The sequence below is a fragment of the Odontomachus brunneus genome, unplaced genomic scaffold (assembly GCF_010583005.1).
Source record: "Odontomachus brunneus isolate Ranch 3 - 2012 unplaced genomic scaffold, Obru_v1 Obru_scaffold_015, whole genome shotgun sequence".
Taxonomy (NCBI): domain Eukaryota; kingdom Metazoa; phylum Arthropoda; class Insecta; order Hymenoptera; family Formicidae; genus Odontomachus; species Odontomachus brunneus.
The window spans coordinates 1,648,225-1,671,435 of NW_022639465.1; the positions used below are offsets into that span (position 1 = coordinate 1,648,225).

The following is a 23,211-nucleotide window of genomic DNA, read 5'->3' on the forward strand; positions in this document are numbered from 1 at the left end:
GCGCGCGTGCTCGATTGCTCGACACACCATCGACACACCGTGGTACACACACTAGTCTCCACAGTAGAGGAGAACGCTAAATAACGAGTAGGCATTAACACGTAGAGACTATCGTAGTATAGACTGCATATGCATCGTGTGTTTCTATTTTGATTTAGTCAGTAGAACGTCGAGTGTCTGAGTAGTTCGGTAGACGCGTATGCCATGCGCGCGTCTGTCTGATAGTCTATTAATAAGACAGCCTCCGCGGACCACTTTCTGGTAAACTGAAAGCCTACTTACCTAATGTAGCGCAGAAGAAACTGCTATCGCAAGTGTCTCAGTGTGTTGTGAGGTAGAACAAAAATTCGCAAGCTACAGAGAGTTACAATAAGTGAAATCCTACTGTGAAGATGTATTTTGGTAAAAATTACGGCTTTATTTATTATTATTTATTTACTTACTTAACATCCTTCTTTACGATAAAGAAAAAAAGGAAATTGTATAAATTGCACGGAAGGAAATAAGTTAGTGCATAACATAAATGAGAACGTGGATATATAAGATAGGCAAAATATTAACAAAGTTAATAAAATTATCTCCAAGGAAACGTTTGAATTTTTTTATGCATATTGTAACTTTTATGTCAATGTTTTACATCTAATGTAATCAATTTTAACAACGGTGTTTGGATCTTATTTACTTTTTACTATTTATATTGGATTGTACATCTTGAGAGAGTGGCTCTTATTATACTTATAATTTTGTAACAAAATATTTGTAATCTTGAGCCATACATTAATTATGACTGAAATTACTATATGTTCGTTCGAAAGTGTTATGCATGTTGTACCACATAAAAATTATTGTGATTACTTAAATGTTTTTTATATGTTATATTTGGTAGATTTTCAGATTAAATATTTCTGTGATAATTTATACTACAATTTTAGTATAGTCCAGCTTTACGAAAAACGGGAATATATTTTTAACGTCACTTTCACTATGATATTTTCTTCGCGTAACGCAGAAGAACGCAGCGAAAAAAAACTGCTATCCGCTATATCAATGTGTTGTAAAACGTAAAAGAAATTCACACTATTAGCAAGCTACGGAGAGTTTCGATAGGTGAGATTCTACTTTGAGCAAACTCGTTGTTTTACTTAGATCAACGCGCGCGAATTTCTTCTTCTTTCTTCTTCTTAATTTAGCGCGTAATCTACATGTCTCCCTCTGATCTTCGCGATGCTGCATCCTATACGTGACGCGCGAAATCCTACTGGGATAACGGTGTGCGTGTTGAAAACTCCTGCAACACACAGCCAGGGAGCTATTAACGACGTGGTAACTTTGATTATTCCAGATCGCTGCCGAAACTCAGCAGCCAGGACGAGGATGGAACGAACCCCCACACCCAATACACAGGAGTCACGCACTTCGAGCCCATACCGCACGATCATGACTTTTGCGAGAGGGTCGTCATCAACGTGAGTGTAAATTTTAACGTTATACTCGAGTAATCCCGTGAATCCCGAGAGAATCCTTGCGTATCTCTCGGCACTCCTCGGTCCATCCCGGTCGGAGAAAACGATCTTGAGCGCGACCTTTCATCGTGACGCGCGATATCGCGTCTCGTCATTTCGAGAACGATATCCCTTCTGTCGTTTTGTATTATTTAGATTAAAAAATTCCCGGGAGAGAAGCGTGCGCTCTGCGAAGAATCTTGGCTCCTCGCGATCCCTGGCGTCGCGAAGATTCTTGGAACGTGGGATCCCCGATCTTCAAAAAGTTTCGTCTTCACGGAACCTTGGCGCCACGAATCCTTAATCCCGCGAATCCTCTCGCCGCCGTAAATTCTCGTTCCAAGGAGGATGAGAAAGTGAAATATATTATTATTTCGAAACATAATTCTCCGTTTAAATATCGCTTTTCGATCTCCACTCACTTGACCGCTCCTCCGCTGCCGTCATGACGGGATTCTTTCGTCAAGCGCGTTTACAATTACGCGTTTACTCCCTCCGTGCTTAAGCAAACTCCAGTCCGCTTCGGTAGTCGCGCGCGCGCTCTCTTCTTTTTGACGAGGCGAGATTATCTCAAGACACGAGAAGTGACCTACAGGCCGTGTTTTGGCGGCCATCCAAGTTCGTCTTGGAATCGAGGGCGATATAGCGCCAAGGTCGTATTGTGTGAACGGAATTATCTGTCCTCGCGGATGACACGACTGCATTGCGCCAATTACAGCAATCGGTTCGATCGATGCGTTTAACCCCCTTTTTTCGCTCTTCCCACCTGGCCTTCGTCGGTAGGCTCGAAAACTTGCGAGGGGTCAAAGCACGCCGTTCGACGCGTGGGCGGGGTGTGTGGGTGTGTGGAATCGACGTGCGACGCGCACACAATCGGAGATTTAATGTGTGTGCTGCTCGGTTAAAGGCGAAACGTTAAGAGCGCCGAGGCGCCATTGAAGATTGAGCGTGTTCTCTTCAAACTCCCTTTGAGTCTTGGATCAGCAGTTAGTTTGTTATTGCCAACGTAGAGTCATTTTCAATCGCTTTCAATTATTTTTGTAACCTGCCTTAACGTTTTTAATAATTTGTTTTTCATAAAAGGAAAAATAAAGTAATACCAATTGTAAATATTTTTGTTAAATTGTTATTCAAAGTGTAGATCAAAGTGACTAATATTGATAATCTAAATTTAAGGGATTTAGAATGCTACACAAGAACAGTTAAGAAGAAGGTAGAACGTAACAGGGAACGTTGATTTTCGGTAGCGTGTCGTTCCTTCACGACGGATGAATTGCGTGAATATGCTTCCTCTACTCGTTGACTCTCAAGCGCAATTTCAGATACGATCTCGGAGCGAGGGGGATAGAGCGGAAATATTCCGTCCCCGGGATTATGCTTCCCGCTTTTATTTTTGTCTCGCATTTTCTCACTCCCTCCATGCCTCTTTATCGTCTCGGCTGGAATGAAAACTTGAGTGTTTTGCTCCTACGATTATCGTTAGTCGAGTCGTTATTATCGAGATAAATAGGCGATGCGATTCTCTCGTGAAGAAATGTAAAATAGCGACGATGTGATTGCCGCGAAGAGAAAATTAGTTCCGTCGTTTGCTTTGACACTAGAAAGGCCGCGCGGCATCGCCCGAATGCGATGCAGGGCTTCCGTGAGTTCCGGCTTCCGAGTTCGTTAGTTAATTCCTATCTTCGTTTCCGCGAATTTCGGATTGTGCAGTTCCTCGGCACAGTGGGATTCTCGGGGCTCAACACATCCTGCCAATTACACATTCTAGGATATCTAGTTTCGTGAATTCTCGCTATATCACGAGTGGTATCATCGTTCCACGAATCGCCTCGCCGACTCGTCGATACAATTAATCTCCGACTCAGGTCGGAGGACGGGGAAAGGGTCGCGAATTTTTTGTCCGAAATGCCAAAAGTCTAAAATTGTCGCGCCGCTCAGCATAAGTTAATAACGTTAGATGAGTGCGTGGTCCACTCGATCGACGCGATAATCCCCGATAATACGTTAGTCCCTTTGTGACGAGAACCTCCACGACCACCCCCCATCCCAATTAGCCGCTTGAGCAGCGCGCCCCGCCCAGCAGAGCGCGGCGCCACCGTGCCAATAATCGATTACTATGATCGACAGGTGAGCGGGCTACGGTTTGAGACACAGCTGCGTACGTTAAACCAGTTTCCGGACACGCTGCTCGGCGATCCGACACGGCGGCTGCGATACTTCGATCCGTTACGCAACGAATATTTCTTCGATCGGAATCGACCCTCCTTCGATGCCATACTCTACTATTATCAGAGCGGCGGCCGCCTACGCCGCCCGGTCAACGTCCCGCTCGATGTCTTCTCCGAGGAGATCAAGTTCTACGAGTTGGGCGAGATGGCTACCAACAAGTTCAGGTATGAACGTGTTCGGTTCTCAGCGGACACTTGAAGTAGCGTATTGTTCGCCCCGGTATCATGACATTCAGTGTAAACGCGTTGAGTCGACTCTATGAACTTATCGATCATACAGTTTCGCTGTTATCATGTATGGATTCTTTGATTAATTTAGAGCGATTTCGTCCTCAAACGTTCCTCAGATCCCAGTTGCAACACCCGACAATGTTCCCATCTCTCTCGCTCTCGTAGAAGCACATCTCAAATAGAGAAACTTTCGACCCCAGTACAAAGACGTCCCCAGTGTTTGTACTGGGAACCGCAAATGCGAGAGACAAACGCGCGCGTGTAGAAGACTTAAGAGAATGTTGCCGGATTAACGAAGCAGCGACCGACCACCCAAACAGGGAGGACGAGGGCTTCATCAAGGAGGAGGAGAAGCCGCTGCCGGCGCACGAGTTCCAGAGGAAGGTCTGGCTGTTGTTCGAGTACCCGGAGAGCTCGCAGGGTGCCCGGGTGGTCGCCATAATCTCCGTGTTCGTGATCCTCCTGTCGATCGTGATCTTCTGCCTGGAGACGCTGCCCGAGTTCAAGCACTACAAGGTCTTCAACACGACGACGAACGGCACGAAGATCGAGGAGGACGAAGTGCCGGACATCACGGACCCGTTCTTCCTAATAGAGACTATTTGTATCATCTGGTTCACGTTCGAGTTATCGGTGCGCTTCCTCGCCTGCCCAAACAAATTCAACTTCTTCCGTGACGTAATGAACATCATTGACATCATCGCGATCATTCCGTACTTCATCACCCTCGCCACGGTGGTGGCCGAGGAGGAGGACACGTTGAACCTACCCAAGGCGCCGGTAAGCCCGCAGGACAAGAGCACGAACCAGGCGATGTCCCTGGCGATACTCAGGGTGATCAGGCTGGTCAGAGTGTTCCGGATATTCAAGCTGTCCAGGCACAGTAAAGGCCTCCAGATCCTTGGGCGGACCCTCAAGGCCTCCATGAGGGAACTCGGCCTGCTCATCTTTTTCCTCTTCATCGGTGAGTTCGATGGTGCCTTTCATCGAAGGGTTAGGAATAGTAATAAGAATTTGTCGTTTACTCTTATAATGTATGTAGATGTATGTTTACGACACTTGTGTAAACAAATCGTACTACCTTCAGGTGTTTCACTCCGAGCAGTATTGGGATTGATAAGACTTTTCCTTATTTAGATAAAATATAATCATGATTATCTAGATACATATACGCACACAACACACACATACAGAAAATAAGAAAAATATATAAAAAAATAAAATTTTGGGAATTTTTTATATAAAATTTTTAATAATTTAATGGATATTGTTTCTAAAATATTGTTGTTTTGGTATTTGTGGCGGACATCATCCGTCGACAAAATGTAGAAGACGCGTTAATATAGGCGATCTGACAGCAGGCCGCCAGTGATTAGTGAGTCGCCGCACCGCTAGGCGGCGGAGTCCACGGCCAGCGTGCTCGCGGTCAAAAAGTTATCTCGGGGAGCATATAATTAATTACCCCGAGCAGATGAGTCACTCGAATATGTTTAGTGAGATACATCCCAGTACTGCTTCCGAGTCGCTCTTACAAGAAAACTGTGTATCTGATGCCATTTTAACCCTTTCGCAACGAATGGCCACTGTAGTGACTGCCCGCAAAAATGTGTTCCTGTGTACGAATGACTACTATAGTGGCCACTCGTGAAACTAGTAATAATCTGACGAATAATTTTTACAGAAAACAGAAAGTACGTCATGTGGTAAAACAATTTCTATTAAAGATCTGTTTAGATTTTGTATAGTGCATATACGCGATCCATTTTTCTGTACAATGGTAGCATGATGATGGTTAAAAAAAATGCAATAGTGGCACTGTCGCGGAAAGGTTAAAGCGTATCATCTAAGAAAGTTCTCTGAATATAGGCATGATGTATAATTTGATGCTTGTGAATGTCTTTTTAATGTCTACGATAAATTCAGAGGAAGATGAGAGGATTATATTAAATGAATGGAAAGGAGGATGGGTATATATAGACGTATGACGTGAGGAGGGTAAAGTCGCGTTTAACAGAAATCGGTGTTACGGAGATCGAGCTTTCGCTGCTTCGTTTTGCATTATGTAACACATAGCGTATGTAAATACTCGTGAGTTTGGAACTGTGCTTCGTCGAGGACCTTGGAATTATCATGGGCGACGAAGTTGCGGACAACTGGAATTATGTTTTACCATCTGAAAATTTATGGTATCTTTTGATTCTTGCATATGCGCGTAAATTCAGTTTCGTCTCTCTCTTTCACTCAAATATATGTTGAAATCACTTCAATTCTGGAATCGCGCAAAATTTAACGATTTTTTGCTAAGATTTCGCCTTGAAGCACGCGGCACGATCTTTGTATGCGGGAATTCTCAGCTGTGAGGCAAATCCGCGAGCAGATTTTTACGAAGCGACAAAGATATTTGACGTGTATAAAATATTTCGCGCGATAAAGCTAAATGAGTAATAGCCAGGGGAACGTTTACCTCTTTTACTTTTCTTGAAGTTGGGAAATAGGTCGACTAGCGCACATGATTTGTTGATATTAAAGATAAACTATCGGCACAGTTGTTTTCGCGGGAAGTCGCTTTTAAATCAGTAATTTCCCCGATGTTTTCCTCTTCGCCGACCTCGGGGAGACACTCGAAACGTCGTTTCGGAAGCTTTTGCGCTTGGTAATCGTTTCTCTCTCTCTCTCTCTCTCTCTCTCTCTCTCTCTCTCTCTCTCTTTCTCTCTCTTTCTCTCTCTTTATATATATCTATCTATCTCTCTCCGTCTCTGTCTCTGCGCGAATACTCGTCGCCCTAAAAAGGAACGAGCGAACAAGATTTATGGCGTCGTTCATCTATCGAACAGTCGCAAACTTTCGAAAGCCGAGATCTCCTCGTTGATCGTTCGCGGTACAATGGCTTTCAAAAGGGGGTCGGCTGCGAGGGGTATAAATGGGAGGGAAAGCGAAGGATTAGGATGTAAATAACTTTATCTGCGTTTTTGCCAAAGATTGTCGCTTGAAACTGAGTTTAAGAGCAACTGTGCCTTCGTATCTTACAAGTGTACTTCTTACATTGGTGATATCTGTTATCACATGATGATCGTGTGTTGCCGCTCAGTTACAACTCTCGACCGACGCTCGACCGATACAAAAATATTGTCTATACATCAGATAACTCTGTCTCCGCGCTTATTTTGTTAATGTGTTGATTGGTCGTCGCGTCGATATATTTGTGTCGCAAGACAACGTCGTTCAAGGGTTGTATGTCGAACGGCGATACATGAAGATCAGAAGGGAGATATTGCACAGCAGAATGATACTGGTGGGATGCGCGATGATATTTTATACATGATACGCCGAAACAATTATACCCTCTCGAAACTGCTTATCCAAATGGGATTCTACTGTGCAAGTTCGCCCACATGCCTAATTTCCCTGACCCTCTGCAGGCTTTCCACGATTAACGGCCTCGGTGACTCGCTGCGTGGAGGAGTTCCCATTAATGATGCACCATGTGTCAACAACGATAGGTTCACACAAGCGCTGCGAAATGTCTCTTTTATCGTTAGAAGGTCATTGGGAGTCGAGATTTCTCGCTGTCCGCGTCGTCGGGATAAGCTGATCCTGATCCTCCAAGACCACCTTGCTGATCTTTGGGTCGACAGTACTCCACGCGGACGTTCCAGGTATGAGATCGTCGCGAGGCCATCCAGATCGGTCGACGGTGACGACAGCTGGACGTGGTGGACGCTTGAACGTCGGTAGCGATCCCGATTGATCTTGGGACAATGTGCCTGCGACACATCCGACGTTCCGGGCGCGAGTGAGCGATTAATCGGCCGGCTGGCCAGGGGGGAGGTGCTATGAGAGACGATCCTAGTAGCGGTAGTCGGGGGTGCCGCGTCCGCGGGACCGACGACGTGGATACGCCGCGTGGACGATGACGTACGACCGTCTTGACCTGTGCCTTCCTCTTGTGTGCGTTGCAGGTGTGGTGCTGTTCTCGTCGGCGGTCTACTTCGCGGAGGCCGGCACGCAGGACAGCTTCTTCAAATCGATACCGGACGCGTTCTGGTGGGCGGTGGTCACGATGACGACCGTGGGCTACGGCGACATGAGGTACAGAGCCACCGGGGGCGTTAAACCCACTGAACCGGTGTTTTCTTCCTTGCATTGCAGGTGTGGTGCTATTCTCGTCGGCGGTATACTTCGCGGAGGCCGGCTCCGAGAATTCGTTCTTCAAGTCTATTCCGGACGCGTTCTGGTGGGCCGTTGTCACGATGACGACCGTGGGCTATGGTGACATGACGTATGATGTACTCACTTTCACTTAAGACTCTAGTTAATGCCCGCAAAACGTCGACCGCCTCTCGAGGTCGTCGTCGGATGAGAGATCTAACAAACACACGCAGCTCCTCGGCCTCTTTCGTTTTCTTTTTTCTCTTGTTTTCTCATTCCGCTCGGAAGTCACACTTCTTCGGGATTGCGCCAGCAACAACAGTCGAACGTATTGTTATCGCGCTCTTGCGAGAATCGAGGTAACGCTCTTCCGCTCGATTCACCCGGAAAAATTCTTGAGAAATATTGCGTATATTATAAAAGCGGTTGTAATGTATTCCGTTATTCGAAGTCGCACTCGGTAAAACCAGGATCGATCGAGGTTGTTGGCGCAATCGCGTTTTTTTTCTCTTCCTCTCTCTCTCTCTCTCTCTCTCTCTCTCTCTCTCTTTCCTGTCTTCACCTTTTCCTTTTGATTGGCACGTCTTGCTCGAAGCACGCTTTTGTTACTTCATGTTTTGTTATTTCACGTTTATCACGTATCTTCGGGTCCGCCTTAAATCGTTGATGATGAACATGTTTAGACGCGACCGGATATTTCCTCGTGCCGCATGCAAGAGAATTTCATGGCGGGAATCCGATTATTTGCACGTGAAATTAACGTGAAATTAAGACCCGGCTTCAAATCGCAAGTCCTAGTTGTTGTTCGCGCCAATTAACATGCTGGACGTGCGATTAATTAATTTGTACAGTCGGCTGATTAAGTATAAATTTTCCTCGATGGAGTTTCGTAACGTATCCCGTATCCAATAGAATTTTTTTTAGTGATTCTAAAGAGATATGTTTTTTTTATTGGATACGTAATGCGTTGCAAAACTTATTGAGATTAGTATTGCTACATTTAATCAGCCGACTGTACGAGAGATTTGAGGATAACGCGATGAAAGTTAACTCTTCACTCGTGAAGGCTGACTATTCTTTCTCCGTTGTATTAATATTGTTGAAATTAATACATTTTTAATATATTTTGTTCGATTCCTTTTCTACTGGAGTAACTATATCGAGATTCTTGTTAAGGTAGTTGGCCCGTAAACCCATTTTCTTAATAATATTTTCAATTTTTAACAGTATATATCAGTAGAAACACGATCTACATGCACAATTAGAAAAAATTGATCGTATCTAAGTTAATATAATTAAAGTCAAAGTTTAGTACTATTTACATGTATGCAGGTACGAGAACTGCTTCTGACGTCATGTTTTTAATTTTAGACCAAATTACTGTTACGATTTTAATAAGAAAAGACTATCAAAGAGATTTTTAAATATAATAAAAAGTTACAAGAGCATCGACCGTCTAGTTTCTAATAAATTGATATGTAAACTGATACAATTCCTGATAGCGGTTAATGTTATATGACAGTTAACTTGTACAGATCTGGCAATGTTATATGCTCCAATTTCCTTTTATATCTCTTGATTAGACATTCTTTTAAAGATTAATATAATTCAAAGATTAAACAATTTCAAAGATTTACAGTCAATATACGTAAAAATATGGAAAAATTAGACGTTCAAAATCACGATCATTTTTCTAGTGGCGTGTATGTATTTATCGGTATATAAGTTGTCGACAAACATATGTTTAAGGGAAAAGAATACTACAGACGGTTGAAAATGAAGGGGTTTTTAGTGCATTTTTTTAAAGAAAATAATAAGCGTTATCAATAAAACAATTTACTGATCTTTTATGTAAAACTTTAAAGATGATTTAAAATTTTGTAGAAAGAAAAATATAAATATTTGTAAGCTATACAGTTGACGTTACAGATTGTAAGCTATAAGTAGTGAATGAAAAAATTCCTTCATTTTCAACCGTCAGTGTTCTCTCCCCTTAATACGATTAGATCCAGCTAAAAGTATTATAAATTGCTAGAAACGATTATTTCCTTATGGATTTTTACATAGATGGAACATTATGTAAATTTGTCTTGCGACAATATGAAAACTATATTCTAAATCATAATTATAAACATTTGGTACACAAATTTGTCGAGTTTTCTCATATTATATTAACCGTTACCTTTTTAACGGTATTGTCACGGACCAACTACTTTAATCGTAAGTCCGATGCGTACTTTACGCGTCACATCCTTGACACTGTGTACACTCGGTCACAAAATGGTTCGCATATTTTTTGTCGAATGAAGTTCAAGTCGCTTCAGGGGTTGTCACAATTAAGAGTCACTGCTGATGCGCATGCGTAATAATCGGTTACGACAGGAGCCGAATTGGCAGCATATATATTTGGCAGGATACGACAATAAATTTAGAGAGAAGAAATTATCTTAAAGTTAGAAAACCCACTATTTTGAAATAATTTCTATATATTTTATTAAGCAAGATAACGTGATATATATGTTGAATCCAGTAGAATGTCAGTAGTGACTTTGAATTACGACAACTTAAAGCAACTTCAGTCGATAAAAAGTGTGCAAGTTGTTTTGCGATCGAGTGTACACTTATTTGCGAAACGATTTGAATACTTTCTTTTTTTTTAAAGTTAGGAGCACATCAAATGGTCATAATTGCGAGCCACTATTCATGAGCTTGCGTAGCAGTCGGTTATGACAGAAGCTGAAGTGACAATATGTGAGACATCTGACATCACTACTGTAACGGAAAATTTAGGAAAGACATAAGCAACTTTATTATATTCTTATCTATCAGATAAGACACTTGCACCATGTACTATCGCTTTAGCCTCTCTTTCAATTGATTATTATGCAAGTCCATGAACAGTTGCTAATAAATATGACCACATGATGCGCTTCTAAGCCTTTCAGAGAAAAAGTCTTTAGATCGTTTCGTAACCGAGTGTACACTCATTTCTACAAGGGTTTTTACTACATTTTTTCCCATGAAGTTAGGAGCACATTAAATAGTCACGATTGCGATCCACTATTCACGAGCTCTCGCGATAATCGATCTCGTGTATCTTTAACATTAATAACACATAACAGCCGTTATATTAAGCGTTACTTCTAGGTATAATAGTTATATTCTGTGTCTGTTGGGAAAGGACCAATATTTACTTCGTGGATTGTCACTTCGTCTCCTGTCATAACCGAGCACCGTGTAAACTCGTGAGCAACGGCACGCAAACGTGACTATTTTGTACGATGACAACTTCATTTCAGGAAATGTATGTGAAAACCGCTGTGCAAACGAGTGGACAGCGTCTTTTGTTAAAGATCTTTCGAATAATTCGGAGCTGATGCGTTTTCGATTGCATGAATATCTTGTTTTACGCGAGTGCACTCGACGACGCCGTCGAGTTTGGACGGAGGACGCACTGGACGGAAACGTTGAATCCTTATTTCGATATTACATTGTCCCTAGTCCACGTCATAGACTTATATACATGGACTGTGTGTGAGCGCTCTACAAAGAAACTACGTAGATTACATCTGAAAAGGATGGTGTATGGCGCAGGCATTCGGTCTTTGTCTAGCTTGACTTATATTGGAGGAAGCTGGCGAGAAATGAAACATAAATGTTTTGCTGTATGACGAAGATAGCATGCCTGTTGACAGTGGAAGGGGAATACGGTTGTTCTTTACATTTTGTCTTTAATCTTCTGATATGAGAATCATCCAATAAATGAAGAGACAAGCGATTGTAGTTTCAAAACATTTTGATTCAATTTACGTAACAGTTTACTCGTTTTTCAACATAATCCCTTTTAAGTTGTATAATTTAGTTATACCTTTTTAGTTGTATAATTGTCTTATCGTTTTATTAACTTTTTTATTTTAACAGAGAAGAAATCTTTGTTTTGATGTTCTTGATGTTTTGAGTCAGATTTGCATTTTTTTTACATATCACAGTAAAAGTTTTAAAATTACCCATTTAAATTTGCACTCCACTAGATGGCGCTACTTAATTTTCATAAATTAAAAGTGAAACTATGACAACTTGCAATGAAAAAATCATTTTTAGCGAATCGCAGAGACAGTTACAAATGTCTTTGGAAAAAGGATAAGTGAATTGGATCTTGAGATTTAGCTTTTGAAAGCATCCGATGGATTCTAGTGGATTCTCAAACAATTGGCACGGTTAAATTGATCAACTGGCTTGTTGATTATACTTTGAAACTACCAGCAAGATCATATTATCAATAAAATAAAACGCAAGCTATCAAGAAATAAATTATATAAATACTTATCCGTATTTTTTCAGACGAAATTTTATCTTCTCTGAAAACAAAAATCTTGTCACTGAATGCTATTCCTCAAAAATATATTTTTCGAGAGAACTTGCAACGATGAAATGAGATAATATGTTATCATAGAAGTTATGTTAACAAAGATATTAGTCAGACAGCTGTTTTTAAAAGATATTAAGTGTGGTGACTTATGATTTTTTAATATCTTAATATCTTAATATCTTAATATCTATAATTTATGATTTTTTATTTCTTATAGATTTTGTACTACAGCCGTTTATCTTTTTATTTATTGAAAGGCTCGCCTGCAATACGTAGAGTAAGTTTGGCATAAAAATTGAAGTATAAAAGAAAGATAATTTATTTCGTTTTCGTTTGTACTTCATAGCCTTTTTATATCGGGAATATTTCTCTTATTTAAGAGAAATATTTTCGATATATGGGAGTTAAAGTATAGACGTGAACGAAATAAATTATTCTTCTTTCTTACTCCAATGGACGTTAAGCTCACTCTGTATATCGTGGACGGACCTTCTCATATGAGATGGCGCATTCTATGTATACAAGTCTATGGTTCACGCCCACAATCGCGCGATCGGAAGATCCTGAATATCGAAGACCGCGGACGAAAACCGTAAACCGGCTGCCACATCATCACTCTCCAATTACGCGACCTGCAATTACACGTTTCAATAGCACTCCGATAAACGCAAACTCGCTGCATCTCACGCTCCATTTCACGCTACATCATCTCTCCGTATACCACCGCCTTCTCGTCTACAGGGTGTATACACGAGAACTGCCGTCGGTCCTATCGATGAGATGAGATTCTCCAATTAGAGTTTCCAGTGGACGATCCTCTTGGTCGAGCAAAATTTGCGGTTGGTATAGAGCACCTACGAGATCTTTCTCGAAGCAAACGATTGACTCCGTTTTTGTCCAAGTGAACAGTTGCGTCGTGACGATACTCGCGGAACACTCTGTACGTAGTTCTTGAATTTCCCAGAGCCATTATTTCGAAGTAGCTTGCGCGGCATTTCGTGCAAACGTGTACGAATGTGTAAAATTAGCGTGGCTGGGATCATCGACAGCACCAATTTCGACGCTCATAAAGAGTCGCACTTCGCCGATGCCTATTGTTTTTCTTGCACATTATGCACCTTGCTGTGCCACTCGTGGCTGCGCTCGAGAGCGCGGCTCTCGAGAGTTTCGACGCTCAAAAGTATCGGTAAATGTTTAATGTTACACACGACAAACTCATTTGCGCGCTTTGTGAGATCTGAAAGAGCGTTCGCGTTCCGTTTACCGTGAATGTCTCGCACGCGTTTCTAGATTTAGAATCATTTGTATCTGAAATTTTTACTGTCACTCTTGGGTCATCCGTGCCACGACATGTATCGACAATTCTCTCGGATGGAGTGTCTTCGTCTCTCTCAGCGATCGGATGTCGATACTTCGGAGCGTCTTCGCTCCGCAGAGGAATCTCCGACGCGTCGCGGCTTAGGAGGAGGCCTTGAGAGAGCAATTACCTTCTCCTGCTCCTGTAAATCAATAACTGTTCTCTCAGATAAGGTACTGCCCTGGCGAAGGGGCGAGAAAAATAAATCAACCGGAGATTCGAAAGTGTGACTCTCTCCGTCGTGCCGCGCGTATCGATCGACGCATGCCCGCGAAATGTGCGTGGCCGCGAAGTGTCCGGCTATTCCACTTCCGATGACCCACACGCGACGCGGTTTGTTGAACTCGCACCATAGATGGTCAATATTGTTTGTAAGACTGTGACATTTGCCCTTTGCACCTCGCCGATTGCGGCTGAGCGAAAGGGCAGTTGACGGCTAACCGTGCCGCTGAATGATACTCATTATTAACAAATGACGAGCTTCATTTTGATGGAACCAGTAGATTAAGTTCGCGCGGATCGCGACATACGAAAGATGCACACAGAAAATTATTCTCGCAGACAATATTCATTCAACTGAAGAAGTACCATAGTCTTATTCATCTAGGATCTAGAGGGAAATCAGGCTTAGATGCTCTATATTGTAGAATTTTGAAGTTACAACTTTTCAGGCAACTAATTATTGTGACTGAACATGATTAGGAAATTTTCTTCTATTATTTATTAATTCCCACCTGTCAATAATTCTGTCAATCATATATTTTGTTTTGTATTAACTAAAATATAAACATACAACGATATAGCTATCTTGCTCTGATACAGGTTTCAGTTACCCAATAGCGCAAGGTAAAGAAAACCACGTATATGTATCCTGATTAGTAGTACCAGAGTCTTCGCGAGAGGTCTCCACAGTCCTCCTGTCGACCCTTAATTACACAGACCAACTTTACCTCGTCCACTCATATATTCTATTTCAATCATTATCAAATGATTGCCCCCCACCAATACATTTCCCATCCCGGCCTATCTTCTTTTGTCCTTCATTATTTCTCTTGTTTTTTTCAATTTTTCTCTTAACCTTTTACAAATTTCGCTAGAAACATAGCAAAATTTTTAATAGCATATTTCAGTTCCTAAAATAGCACATATAAAATAAAAAGCAGTTAATTACAGAAAAGTGTCGATTTGTTTCTCAAAGTTTCTCAAGTTACAAACTTCTGCGATAATTTTTTAAAAATTCTCTTAGTGTATGATAAATTTGTTTACTATCAGATTACAAAATATATATCTAATTAAACTGTTTATTTATTGTTGTCGTACATCAATTTTGCCATCAGTATAAGTATATCCCAGTCGCGCAGTACTCACTATTAATATATAATAATATTCAATGAAAATTTTCTGCGTGTAAATTTCTAAAAAAAATGGGAGGTAACGATAGGATAGAAAGCACTTGGAAAAATGCATTTCACCCTCAATTCTCTTGACATTTTATTTCGTTAACCGACGCGGAGAAATGTCAAGGCGCGCGCGTGTCAACCGACCGATTTACCGTCGCATCTTTGTTCATTTCATTAGAAGTAATTCGATGACGCGAACGACGGCTAGTGATTAGCTTTGCGCAGGAGCGAGCGGAGTTTGCCCTTGCCGATTGATGCGACATCATCGACCCATGGCGTAGTTCACGCATGTTACAACCGCTGGTGCGACGCGCGAGAAACTTTTCGGAGCGTCGAATGCGACATTTAAGAAGGATATCGTAAAAGGAGAGGATGGGCCGACTGATAAGATTCACCGGACGAAGCAAATCAGACAAACATAATCCATTTTACTTCTTACACATTTCGTTTTTCTTTTTTTCCTCTCGACTCATTCATCTAATCACACCCCGAGATATCGTTAAAGTATAGAGTCATTTTACATAAATTCTTTTTCAATGAATTTAGGAGCGCAAGTTGTCGCAATTGTAAGTCATTGTTCATGAGTTTGCTTGCACGGAGAAAAATATTTGCTTGTATTAACATGAAGTTTGCAATGAACGAACTGATGTGTTTTGATTGAAAAACTGAGTTTCTGGATCTTAGAATCAAAGTTGAGTCTTAAAAATCACAGAAATTCTGTGTCCTTCAACTAAAGCGTGTTTATTCATTAAAACTGAAATATATACGTTAATACAACCAAACTTTTTTATCTGCGTGGTAATCCGTTATAACAGAAGTTGAAATGACAATGCACGATGTAAACATTGACTTTTTATCCTATTCTTACCTGATAGATAATAAATATTTTTACCTTTTTCCTGAATTCCCTTTGTTGGTTCTGACGTCGGGTGCCTCATATTACTGTTACTGCGGTACCTATCGCAATCAACTATTGCGCCATCCTGTTGGCAATGACTCGCAATTATGACAACTTGTGAAGCTCTCCTAATGTTCATTAGAGAAAAAATTTGTGCAAATTTCATTTTGTAATTGACTATATCGACGGAAAATCTGGGCAAAGTCTCTCCGACGACGAATATGAAAAAAAGAGAGAAAACAAAATCTTTCCCGATAAACCCTAGTTCTGTGAACTTTGACCTATTCAAATTGACCGTTTCACGCATCCTTCTACGAGAGAAATCTCTTCCAAACATTTAGATCACCTTTGATTTAATTCGTATTCATTCATTCGCGGCCATCTTTGATCCTTCCCTCCTCGCTGGCATTCTACTAACCTTTACTAACCTTTTGCGTGTGCATCTCAGAGAAAGGTCTCGCGAGTCTCAATCTCGCGAGATTTTTCGTTTGACGACTTGATGAGAATTGATAAGAATATCAGATGCATGCGTCCTTTGCCTGACGATTGCCCAGCATGCGAGCCCAGATTACTGCCGCATTACAACTTGTCACGATTATATTATTATTATTTTTATTATTATTATTATTACTATTATTATAATCATTATTTTGTGAACGTTACTTTTTGCTCGAATCCACCTTTTCTCATGATTATTGCCATTATTATGATCACCATCGGTCATGGATCGCGAAGGCCCATAGTGCAAGTGACATCACGCGGGAATGATCTCTTTCTTTATGACTAATATAATGCCTCGATCACGTACGATTGGTCACTTTTTAATCGAGACGAGCGCCGTGTAGACTTAGACGAGTTGTCCGCCGTCCATTTTTCCGCCGCGCGGGAGCTCTCGCTACATCGATACTTAAATACCAATGAAAAGTTCACGTTCGATCGCGCTTTATGGATAACTGACGACCAATTTGCCCTTTGGCTCGATGCCCTTTTCACTTCCGATAGAAATTAAAGTGCGTTTTGTTCTTCTATCGTGGTCGTGCAAAATTTCGAGTTTTCCATCTAATGGCCGAGACGTCTTTGTCTACTTCTCTGTTACCTCGAATTGCGTCTGGAAACGCTAAAACGGGAGAACGAAGGAAAGCATGGGAATGCAGACGACGAAGGAAGAAGGTCACGACGAGCTTTTCGTTCGTACTTACGTAATCGAGTAGCGTATCACTGATACTCGGGTATGTTTGACTCAATCGATCCGTACGGTGGACGAAAGCTGCCGGTGAATTTGCGACACGCATGTAATCGGTGCTTCATTGTAAATATCGGTTCAAGAACGGGCAGGAGAAACTTGATTGAATTAATTTACCTTTAAACTTGAAGAGAAATCTACACGAAGCGTGCTCCTTCGTCGAATAATTAGTGCCGTGACGCTCTCGACAAATTCGGTATTTAGATTTAATTCGGGAAATAATTTTTACCGTCGTAGTCTTCGTTGTTTCAACGACGTTGGGCTATCGAATATTTTTTTGAAGCACCGTGCTACTTTAATCAGGGCCACCAGGTAGTTGGTATCGTAATTTCTCGCGGTCTCTCGGATATACAACGAGTAATTATTCCGGTGTGTTTCGCGAGCGCCTGCAAAACAGAAGAAGAACAACATTCTCGATTGTCTCGTCCTTCTCGAAAACTTCAGGCATCGATTCGGTCAAGTACCTGCTCCCACCGTGCATCATCGACACATCGAATCCGCTCCAGGCCCCGTCGCGACGAGGCGCGCAAAACTGAATCGACAGATCCGAGGAGTCGGCAGTGCGACCTCCGACTTGCTGTGCAAAACGCCACGTGCAAAGCGCCTCGTTCCCGGCGGGGCTAAGACAACGTGCTTTCCCACTGAGTGCAAGGCATTAGCGGCACGTTACAGAAGAAGCCATTTTTTAGCGAGTCCTTACGTTAGTCCCTTAGTCTAGCCTAGAGCGCCCGCTTATACTAGATACGCGTCTCTCACGCTATACTTATCTACGGTCGTGAATGAATGAAATTGATCGCGTAGCGTTGGCTGAATGCGGAATCGGTGATTGAAATTACCTTGGGACGTGCCAAGGTAACAAAGCTGGTCTCGATTGTTGGTTTGTGACCAAGGCGGAACGCTTCATCATCTCGTCAGTCATCAACCATCACCCAGGTCCAGCGAGTATTGATGCTAAGTGTACTGAAAAGTGTCTGAGACTGAGGTGATCCACCAACGAGGGGTGCAACCCCTCCGTCTTTCGTAGCATTCCGCCAACGCACGTCGATGACCGTCGTGTATATATATATACATATGTGTATATATATGTATATTTACATATATGTGTATATGTATACAGGGTAATGCAAACAAAGTGTTACCGATTAAAATCTCGGAGAATAACTGTACTATTTGAAACAAGTAAATTGACGAAAGTTGTAAGATTTCAAGAATAGTACACGCAAAAAAGTTACTTAGTAATATCAGCTAAATCGCGGTAGCTGATTCAAACTTAGTCAAAAGGCTAATCGTTTAGCTGTCACTGATAGGAATTGGCTATGACAGCTAAAATGCATTTGCTATGAAATACAAATATATTAAGTGACATTAAAAATGCACATTCCAGTAGCTAAGAAAATGGCAGTTATCCCTAAATTTCATATCGTATACATATATTAAAGAAGTTTGCCGCACAGCTACAATCATTTGCTACAGTCATTTGTTTCTAGCAGCTAATATTCTCGCTGTAGCGTCTAAGTTTAGCGAATAAATTTAGCTTCGGTAGTATCGACATTAGCTGTCTCTATTTCAGTGACACATCTTATCTGCCACAGCTATTTTTTAGCTCTGGAAACTAGTCTTTTTGCGTGTATAAGATGATTATATTCAGAGTGGAGTGGTTTACGCGTACATTATGAGTTACTCTGTATGTACTACGTCTACGTGTAGACATAATGAGTGATTTATGGATATCGCGGCTTGTTAAAAAAATTAATTAAAAATGTTTATATTTTTATTTATATTTTAAATTGAATTTATGAACGTAATGTGAATTTATGGACGTTATTTCCTAAGCAGTGTTCACAGAATATATATTATCTGGTGACACTCTTATTCTTTAAAGTTAAATCTACCAATTTATCACATAATGAAATGAAAACATCTTGCAATTTGTTTTAAACATTTGATTTATAATTACTTATATTGCAACTGTTTCATAATTTCATTACTCTTTTCAATTATTTTAAAATAATTCACAATATCCTACATAGTTTACATTGTTTATATGAAAAGAGACTGTATATATTATGTAGACAATGCGTAAACAATTCGTATAGTAATTTTAAATGTAATTTTAAAATCTGCGACACAGCTCTGATAATATTACTGTGACAACGAAATGTTTCTTTTAATGTTTATTTAAAATTATTTCAATTTTAATTTTTTAAATAGAATCATGTAATATTTTTTAAGCAAATCAACTTCTCAGGTGATTTTGCATAAATAAGTATTGTATCATACAAATTAATGAATACTTTTCTTGATATTCTATATTTTATATCGACACTTTTCAGCATAAGAATTTAGCAAGATATTTCGTATCTTTTGTTAAAAAGTATCAGGGTAAGTAAAAAAATTCACTTTTCGATGATCTTACCCAGTATGTTTATACGCAGAATGACCGGAGGAATCAGTTGATGTTAAAAAGACATGATTTAATTTAAAAAATTACATACTTGACCTTAAAATAACCTTTAAAAATATTGTAATAACATAATATTATCTTATATATGTGCCATCCTATGCTCCCCTTAAAGTCGTGCAACTTTTTCTCGAATATTGCATTTTTCTTCCGAGATATTAGTCCGTAACACTTTAAATTAACTCTATCCTGCATATACAGAGTGTCTAACAATTATTGACTTACCCATTGTGTGTGCAGGCGGAAGTTACAAAACTAGACATAAAATTCCTCTACCGTTTTGCAAACAATCGCGTAAAAATTTGATTTATTAATTAAAGAAGATTGGTAAATATGTATGTGATCATGCGTGATATAGTAGATGTGTTGATATACAAGCATACAGCGACAGACATCGCTATCGCAGCTCATCTGTTGTATCGTGCGTGATCACTCACTAATCTTCTTCAATTAATAATTCAAAATTTTACGTAGTTATTTGCAAAATGGCAGAGGAATTTTGTGTTCAGTTTGATGAGTTCTACCTGCATGCAATGGGTGTGTCGACAATTGTCAGACACTCTGTATAGGTGTACGCATATATATATATATATATATATATATATATATATATATATATATATATGCACATATATCTGTAGGAGCCTCCAGTACCGCATAAGTAGCGCCACACTTTCAACACAGACTCGGCAGAATCACACATAATAGAAACACCACACCTAGCACCGAGTTTGAAATTTGCGAGCGATTCCCGTACGATCACACGGCGGAGAACACAGTGATGTAACACGTCGCTCTACTGATTGTGTTGCAGGCCCGTGGGAGTCTGGGGGAAGATCGTGGGCTCGTTGTGTGCGATCGCTGGCGTCCTGACGATCGCTTTGCCCGTCCCCGTTATCGTCTCCAATTTCAACTACTTCTATCATCGTGAGACTGACCAGGAAGAAATGCAGTCGCAGAATTTCAATCACGTGACCAGCTGTCCGTATCTTCCTGGCACTTTAGGTAGGTGTTTCTTCTTGGGGGGGAAATTGATCAGCGCGACTCGAGTGGCTGTCAGTGGGATAGAGTATAGAATTCACACGCGCGCCGAAAGTCGCGAAAAGTTTGTGGGAAGATATTGACGAGAGCATATTTCTCCATGTGTATATATCCCACAGGTCTGAAGAAGGTCTCGATGTCGGAGTCCTCGTCGGACATAATGGAGCTGGAGGAAGGTGCCCTGTTCACTCATCCAGAGATTACTAAGAAGTCGAATTGCAACCCCCGTCACAATAACAATATCAATCCAGCCTGCATGAGCATCGAGACTGACGTCTGACTACTAGGTACGCGAATCTATCGTCCTGCCAATCTTACCCGCACATCTCCGGATTCCGTCCATTTCCCGTACGTTTGTGTAATCGGTATTCTCATCCCCCTCCTCTGGAACCGGTTTCCAGTGAAGGAGACGGTGGCAGCGTGGTGGCCGTTGCTGGGCCAGTTGTCGAAAAGCAGCTGCAGCTCCCTGCGGTGCCTGACGTAGGCCTCCTTCACACCTCGTCGTAGTCGTAGCGGCTGGCGCCAGTGTCGTCGCCTGCCAAGAAGCCTGTCCAGCCAGGTCCGTCAGTTACGCGGGGCGTCATAGATCGGGATCGCGAAGTCACGGGGGGTCGCGATCCTCCGGGGAAGCTATAATCCGACGCTTCTTCCATCCGGAACGTTGCGATAAGCGGAAGAGAAAAAAAAAGGAGAGAAGTGAGGGCGAGAAGGAAAAAGAGAGATAAAGAGAGAGGTGGACCGAGGTGCGAGCGAGGAGCGAGAGGAGGGGAAAGAGTCGGGAATACCTCCGCTGTCTCGAGGCGTCGTCGCGTCGTCGTCATCTTCCCCGCCAGGTTATTCGGAGAACTTGCGCCCCACGTAAGGACCCACGTGCAAACGAAGGGGACGGGATATTCCTCGCTCGCGTGCGCGCGCGCGCGTGCGTGCGTACGTGCGCGCGGCCCTAACCCCCCAAACCACCGACTCCAGTGTTCAAAAAAAAAAAAAAAATGAAATAAAGCTATAACAAATGATACCCAAGAAACATCGCGGCGTCTTCTTATAAGCGCCGTCGAGTGTCCCTCCACCCGTGCGGGCCCCTCCGGCTTCTAATAACCGGACGAGTGAGACGGGGAGGAGGGAGCCGGCCGGCGGCGGTAAAGCAACGGGAATCGTACCAGATAATACTATATTAATTATTATCGATACAAAAATTAATCGAGTATCGTACACGTAGGGCGAGGATTAAACAAAGTACGTTTTATGATTAATCGCGAGTGCGGACGAGGACACTTGAAAGACGCTCCTTGCGGCAAGAGGCGGCAAAGGGGAAAAACGGCGCAAAAGCTCGCGAGAAAGAAGCATCAAAGACGAAGGACCGAAGGAATAGACGTTCACAGACGCAGAGGGGAGAGAGGGCGTGAAAGAGAGAGAGAGAAAGAGAGAGAGAGAGAGAGAGAGAGAGAGAGAGAGAGAGGGAGGGGGGATGTGAGGAAAGTAAAAAGGAAGGACGTGTGTCGTGCGGTTGAAAGACTGTTTCGTTTCTTTTTGATCTTTTGTTTTTCCAAAGGACACCAAGTATATAAGCCGATTTCTGTACATAAGTACTATATATTGTATGGTACCTTCATTAAGCGACACGATTGGATAACGCGATTTATTTGTCCGACTCGTTACATTCGTGCACCTGCACACGTAAAACACATTTACACGAGTGAGAAGGAAATGGTCATATCGAAGTCGAAACGGCGCCATCATTTTGCTCAAACTAACGAGAGGGGAATTTAATGTTTGATTTATCGCGATAATATCGCTCGATGACACTGCTCGATGATAGCTGGATACATATGCAGACATACACATATGTATATATATATATATACATACATGTATGTGTGTATGTGTATTTGTGGAAATGATGACGCAACGCGACTTCGATGATGCCACGTGTGGTTGCGACAATTACTCTGCCAATCGGATTGCACCCCCGCCGCTTAAAAGAGATCCCAACGATTAAAATAAGTAGATGAAATGTGGCTTGGAGAATAATCTAGCGTTATAATGATAAAAATCAAAGCATATTACTTAAATTAATCGCCATTTTTAAAGGGAAAAAATTATTTATTGACGTCCAAATTGCAAGTTGCACAATTTTATCGTCATAATTAAAGCCTCGTACTATATGTAAGAGTTATCTATTCACGCTTATATATAAAGGGAAATAGGAATTAGGCGACAGCATTAAGCGACGAGGGTGTACGTCCGTCTCGACAGTGAATTCGGAGGAGAGAGAGAGAGAGAGAGAGAGAGAGAGAGAGAGAGAGAGAGAGAGAGAGAGAGAGAGAGAGAGAG

General features: G+C 41.6%; 1 protein-coding gene across 15 annotated transcripts in view; it reads left to right on the plus strand.

The window, feature by feature from the left end:
* LOC116841439 (potassium voltage-gated channel protein Shaker) overlaps nt 1–22,364 on the plus strand; it is a 154,862-nt gene extending 132,498 nt beyond the window's left edge. For 11 of the 15 annotated variants that reach the window (XM_032809350.1, XM_032809352.1, XM_032809353.1 and 8 more), the window contains 7 exons: nt 1,343–1,466; nt 3,630–3,895; nt 4,282–4,925; nt 8,112–8,241; nt 20,654–20,844; nt 21,000–21,167; nt 21,282–22,364. In XM_032809350.1, the coding sequence (XP_032665241.1) occupies nt 1,343–1,466; nt 3,630–3,895; nt 4,282–4,925; nt 8,112–8,241; nt 20,654–20,844; nt 21,000–21,160 (1,516 nt within the window). In that variant the 3' untranslated portion in view covers nt 21,161–21,167; nt 21,282–22,364. Of the gene's footprint in view, nt 1–1,342; nt 1,467–3,629; nt 3,896–4,281; nt 4,926–7,921; nt 8,052–8,111; nt 8,249–20,653; nt 20,845–20,999; nt 21,168–21,281 lie in introns of those variants that run through there. The other 4 variants (XM_032809351.1, XR_004377558.1, XM_032809360.1 and 1 more) reach the window with 4 other exon arrangements.
* Nucleotides 22,365–23,211: the final 847 nt, after the last annotated feature.